This window comes from Aphis gossypii, unplaced genomic scaffold (assembly GCF_020184175.1).
Source record: "Aphis gossypii isolate Hap1 unplaced genomic scaffold, ASM2018417v2 Contig00869, whole genome shotgun sequence".
NCBI lineage: Eukaryota > Metazoa > Arthropoda > Insecta > Hemiptera > Aphididae > Aphis > Aphis gossypii.
Genome location: NW_026083332.1, coordinates 45,520 through 52,306, shown reverse-complemented (window position 1 = coordinate 52,306; position 6,787 = coordinate 45,520). Strand labels below are relative to the sequence as shown.

At 30.9% G+C, this 6,787-nt stretch overlaps 1 protein-coding gene and 1 long non-coding RNA gene across 2 annotated transcripts; both read left to right on the top strand.

The window, feature by feature from the left end:
• The first annotated feature begins 1,958 nt into the window (after positions 1-1,958).
• On the top strand, positions 1,959-2,273 carry LOC126555479 (uncharacterized). The gene is made up of 3 exons (XR_007606851.1): positions 1,959-1,984; positions 2,046-2,126; positions 2,186-2,273. It is a non-coding gene; the product is annotated as an uncharacterized LOC126555479 (long non-coding RNA).
• Positions 2,274-3,582: 1,309 nt separating this feature from the next.
• Positions 3,583-5,853, top strand: LOC126555480 (uncharacterized). The gene is made up of 3 exons (XM_050210400.1): positions 3,583-4,710; positions 5,138-5,668; positions 5,782-5,853. The coding sequence occupies exons 1-3, from the start codon at positions 3,583-3,585 to the stop codon at positions 5,851-5,853; spliced, it is 1,731 nt and encodes a 576-aa protein (XP_050066357.1).
• Positions 5,854-6,787: the final 934 nt, after the last annotated feature.

Sequence of the window (6,787 nt, the reverse complement as noted above, 5' to 3'; positions counted from 1 at the left end):
TTATAGAATAATCAAGAGTTATATTTTTCATATATATATATGTAATACGTGTTAGGTATTAGATTCAATACAAGCTCTTAACAACATTTTCTCATCATCTGTGTATTCTTCACCCCAAATATATTTATCAAGGGCTTCAAGACATATTTATCTGAATCTTCGCCACCCCATGGATCGATATCATTTGGTTTATCTATAATAGTAAATATTGTTATGCATAAAGCACGGAAAAACAACATTAAATGAACATACCATTGGTCTGTTGTTGATTAACACAATCATCCGATATATGTTTTACATCGTTTCTAGTCTATAACAACAACAACAAATATATAGGTATACATGACGATGGTAAGGTAAGTGCTATAATAATATATTTTGTCATACTAACTTTGTTAACAGAAATATTTTCACCTTGGTTTAATAGATTATTATAAACATACGTCTTATTTGATAGCTACAAATATAATAAAATGTGTTATTTTTAATATATTATGTATAAGTAATTAAACATACCATTTCATCAAACTCGCCATTCGCTAAAAAGTCGATGAAGCCTGCTGAAACGTCAGGTGTGTTTATAGTAGATACTTGGCTGGAGTATGACATTTTTAAAAACAAAATAATTTTTAAATAATTTTTAACACAACTCAACAAACTACACTAACATAATGCACTAAGATTTATCATTAGTACCGATTATATTCCAGTAAAAATTAAAAAACACCAACACAAGCATTTTTTTTTCTCTTGTAACACGATTCTGCTGACATATTTTGTTCTCCTCATTGCATTAGGTTATGGCACAGTATCACTGATTTAGTGTGGTTTTCTCAGTGATATCGTTCTGATGTGTTTATTAAAATAATAATTATAATTATACAAAATGTTTAAGTGCGATCAGTGTCAATGTTTTTTATCGCGAAAAGACATTTTAGCTAGGCATTTAAAGCGCCATAATAGGAATGAACCATTTAAGCGTACTATTTGTGGAAATTTATTTACTAGAAACGATGCTCTCAAACGACACATCAAAAGTATTCACGGTGAGTAAATAAAATTTAACGTAATGTATAATGGTAAATATCCATACGTAATAATCACGATTTACATGCGTGTAATTTCTCACAGTCGTACAATATTAGGTTTGTATGAGAAAAAAATGTATTTATTTATTTATCATTATATAATACTAATACATGCACCATTAACAATACTACATTATTGAAAATACGATTATAAATTATTTGGTTGTAGAATATACTACTATTTTGAACATTTTTGCATTCAGTTTCCCGCGTTTTATATCGTTTACTTTATCGTCATATAATTCATAGACAGCACAGACTCAGGCATGCAACTAAACGAATCGGTTTCTGTTTCCCGCGTTTTATATCTACTTTTATTGTTATCATTAGATAACATTAACACCGGTATACGTCGTGTTAAGACATTCTGACCGTATTTAAGGAGTTTAGTATATGCAACCACATGTTCATGGTTATTAGGTCAACGTAATAGGACACTCGATCTCAGATGGTACATCACAGATAGACAATAAATTGTTATAGCGATTTCGGTGTTCAAGTTTAAAATATTATAGTATTGATCCATTTTAGGTATTAACAAACAGCCTGCAGTACCAACAGCAGCACCAGCAGCACCTTTAGTACCAACAATACCTGAAGCAATAAGTAAGAACTTTATATATATATATGTTTATAATTGAGTATTATAATATTTAATGTTTTTTCAGATGGTAATATGTTTGAAGACAGTGACGATGAATTGTGTGTTCAATTGTTGAATGAGGTTGAAAATACTGAATTATGTAAAAGTAAGACGTGCTTTGTTTATTCGGTGTCAAAAATAAAAAATATTTTTGCTTTTTAATTAGATGACAATAATATAATGTTCGAGGATAGTGACGATGAATTGTGTGTTCAATTGTTAGAAGAGGTCGAAAATAGTGAATTATGTAAAAGTATGATACACTTTATAAACTATACATACCTACATAATATAACACTATTAAATGTTTTTAGCTAATGCCAAACAACAGGACATGCTTGAAATAGCCCCCAACATTTTCGTGGAAAATAATCCAGCTGAAACGTCTAACAAAAGTATTTAATTAACATTTTTATGAAACGCTTATATTATATATTATGTGTACATTTTTTAGGTAAGCGTGTACACGTTGGCACCACGGTCGGAACAAAAGAAAAAAGAAAAAAAGCGAAACTAATAGAACCAGCAACTGAAACTTCACTTTTAGAATCAAATTTGTTCAGCATTTATAATAAGAAAAATAGATTTATAAAAAAATATAATGCTTATATGATTGACTATAGTATAACATTAAAACCTGTGCCGGAAATTTAGATATAGTTAGTTTAAACGCACTATTAGAGGATGGTTTAGAAAATATGATAACAAATATTAAAACAATTACAAATTTTACTGATGGGGACATTGTTAATATGCACGCAGACAATCCGAAGTTTTTTTCGCCAATATCCACAGGTAACATGACATCCAATATCTCAGGGCAGAAAATTTTAAATAAAATTTGTAGTATATTAACATCGGATCAGTCTGTGAATATTAACGAAACGGTATTCAGTTTTCAAGTTATTATAATGCCTAAAGGTGGTAAACCTAAACCGTCTTGGGAATACTTGAATCTTTTTACCAAAAACAAAAGATGTGTAACAGAAATTAATAATCAAGATGAATTATGTTGCCCCCGTGCTATTTTAGTTGGATTATCGTACAAGACTGTTGATATATTGGGACATAAATTAACCGATAGCCAAATAAAAGACCTACGGAATGGCAGAAATGAAATAATATACAAACACGTTTGACAAAGCAATTATGTCAAAAATTAAAAATATTTGATAACCGACCGTTTACCTACCGCGATATAGAAAATGTCGAAAAATTGTTGAACATTCAAGTGAAAGTCGTGAATGTGGATAATTTTTGTGAAATCGACTACTCGGGAAATGAAAATAGAATTAAGATTTATCTATTGAAAAAAAATGATCATTTTCATACTATTTATTCCATGCCTTCGTTTAAGGAACGTGTATACTACTGCGAATTATGTGATACGGGGTATAATAATAATAAAAATAAACACGTGTGTAAAAAAGGACCCGGGCTAAAGTGTAAGCTGTGTAACGAAAAATATCATATCCATGACTTCAGAAAAGAAAAAATTTTTGTCAAGAGTGCAACCGTTACTGTGTCGATGTCGAATGTTTAAGAAAACATAGAAATGTTTGCGATAAGGAGTATAAATGCAGTGGATGTAATTTAATCGTACAAAGAAATGACCACACACACAATAGCGTTTGCGGATATGGAAAATGCCATAATTGCAAACAAGAAAACATCAAATTGTGTCTACATGAATGTTTTATGCAACGAAAAATAGGAAAAGGAGGATATTGTGTGGAAGCCTGTGTTTGTAACAACAAATCATCAGAAAAACGGAAAGACTGTACGTTCACAACGAATTATATATTTTTCGATTACGAAGCCCAACAAAACACAGGAACACACATACCAAATATGGTAATTGCGCACAATTTTGAAGGTACAAAATATGTGTTTTCGACAGATGACGTGGCCACGGCTAATGATAAATTTTGCAAATGGGCACTAAGTAAAGATATGAAAGGAACAACATACATAGCACACAATTCAAAATCATACGATACATATTTTATAATACAATACATTTTAAAATACATGCCAACAGTCAAATACGAAATAATTCGTAACGGGACAAAAGTTATGATGCTCGAAATAAAAGAAGGGGGCTTGAACATAAAATTCATCGATAGCCTTAATTTTATACAGTCTAAACTATCTGACTTCCCAAAAACGTTTGGACTTACAGAAGCGAAAAAAGGATACTTTCCACATTTTTTTAAAACTCCAGAAAATCAATGTTATATAGGACCTTTACCGAACAAATCTTATTACGGCTATAATACTATGACAACGAAACAAAGAACAGCTTTTATAAATTGGCATGATGAAATGACAAATAACAATTATACATTTAATTTCAAAAAAGAGTTGGAAGAATATTGTAATTCGGACGTTGACATTCTACGAAGAGGATGTTTAGAACTCAGAAAACAATTTTTAGACGTGTGCAACATTGACCCCTTTAAATACATAACCATTGCGAGTGTATGTATGGCAATTTATCGGCAGAGTGACTTGTCAAATTCCACTATAGCAGTCGTTCAAAATGTGAAAAAAGAGAAATTTTCAGACGAATCAATCAAGTGGTTGAAAAGCAAAATATTAAATGGAAATAAAAATATAAAGTATGCATTAAACGGCGGAGAAGCTGTCATATGCGGTGCTAAAGTCGACGGTTATGATGTGTCGGAAAAAAAAGTATATCAGTATCATGGATGTTTTTGGCATGGCTGTCCGGATTGCTTCAACCCTAATGATACAAACCCCGTTAATAAACACTCCATGACCGATTTATACAACAACACAATTAGACGGACAACTCAATTGAAAGAAAATGGGTACCAAGTTGAAGAAATATGGAGTTGTAAATGGAGAAAGCACGCCGATTATAAACAAATGATGCAATATCCAGATGATGTGATTGTGCCACTAAACCCACGAGATGCATTTTTCGGTGGAAGAACTAACGCTACAAAATTAATGGTTAAAAATAAAAAAATTAAATACATCGATGTATGCAGTTTATACCCGACAGTAATGTATTATGATAATTACCCCGTAGGCCATCCTAAAAATTTTTAATCCATCAATTAAAAAATATTCGGAATCAAATTGGTATGGTTTTATCAAATGCAAATTATTACCACCGACCAATTTATATCATCCCGTACTTCCGATAAAATCTAAAAAATTAGTATTTACACTTTGTAATCAATGTCATCTTGATAAAATTAGACAGTGTACACACAACACTGATCAGAAGTCACTTACAGGAACTTGGACCACAGACAAAGTGCAAAAAGCTATAGAGAAAGGTTATAAAATACTAAAAATTTATGAAGTGCAACATTTTGAAAAAAAATCTAATACATTGTTTAAGGAATATATAAAACGATTTTTAAAAATTAAGCTAGAAACTAGCTCTTGGAAAAATGACTATCGAACAGTTAATGATTATATTTTAGCAGTAAAAAATGCAGTGGGAATCGATTTGGATGTAGAAAATATAAAAGAAAATCCTGGATTAAGAGCACTTGCTAAAATATGCCTAAATTCGTTTTGGGGTAAGTTTGGACAAAGACCTAATCAAACAAAAACCGAGATCATATCAAAACCGGACAGATGGTATCAAGTATTGTTGGACAGTAAATTAGAAATTGAAAACATAGTGTTTTTGACGGATGATTTAGTCGAAGTTTCTTATAAACAAATTAACGAATACGTCGGAAACGAACATAATACCAACATTTACATAGCGGCGTTCACAACATCAAATGCCAGATTTAGATTGTATAACATGTTGGACAATCTCGGTGAGAAAGTCGTGTATTACGACACAGATAGCGTATTTTATATTTTCGATGATGTCGAAGTAAAGACAGGGTGCATGCTAGGTGAATGGACTGATGAATTAGGTCCAGGTGTACATATAACAGACTGGGTGTCGACTGGTCCTAAAAGCATAGCACACACAGATAACGAAAACCGGACAACAACAAAAATAAAAGGATTTACTCTTAGTTATGAAAATATTCAAAAATTAAATATGGACAGTATGAAGAAAATAATGAACGACGAAATAAAGGAGGTACAACTACAATTTCAACAAATAACCCGAAATTCTAAAACTAAGCAATTAGCAACAACATTTACATCAAAAACTTTCAAAATGGAATACGACAAACGGATGGCTATGTATTCGGAAGGTGACATAATAGAAACGTTACCATGGGGGTACTTGAACAACTAAATGTTAAAAATTATTATACTGTATTACTATGTACATATATATATATATATTTTTTATAATTTTGTTAAGGTCATGTAAATATCTGTTTGATTTTGTTTTTATTAACATTATACCGTGTTATATAGTAAATAAAAAAAAATCCAACAATGTTAAAATATTATTATTGTTTATTCAAATAATAGAATACAATCTTAAACATTATAAACATACCATTTTTTTAATGCAAATACTTTATACAATGTACATTGTTGAGGATTAAAATCCATATGAAAAATACAACATGGTAGTGTTTCTCCGTTCAATTGACTAAGCCGTGCACATTCTAAGTTTTCAATGTTGAAGACGGTAGCGTGCGGCATGAACTCTTCGATAATTTTTTGTTTCTGCAAACCTTTGACGTAAATTCTATCAAATGTTAATGATTGAAATATTTTCTGTATTTCTCCATACTCGATATCACCGTATTCCAATGATAAACCGTGTTGCAACCGTTCAAGCCAACTGTTTACGCTTCGACTTTTTGCGTCTTGTTTTAAAGATGTATGTTTAAATATAAAGTGTTGATGGGTCCATGTTTCAGTGTCTGCTATAGACATTTCTTTAATAAAATACTTGTTGTTGACTCCGAGAATGCAATGAATGTCCAAAATAGCCGAAGACATATTGTTAAGCTGATTCACCGTATGGAATATTGAAAAATAATTTCATGGTACCAAGCACATTCACTTCTGAACACCGACTGAAATTATTTGTTAATTTCATTCTTATTTATCCATGAATTATGAGAATTGTTAAACCCTATCCATTTAA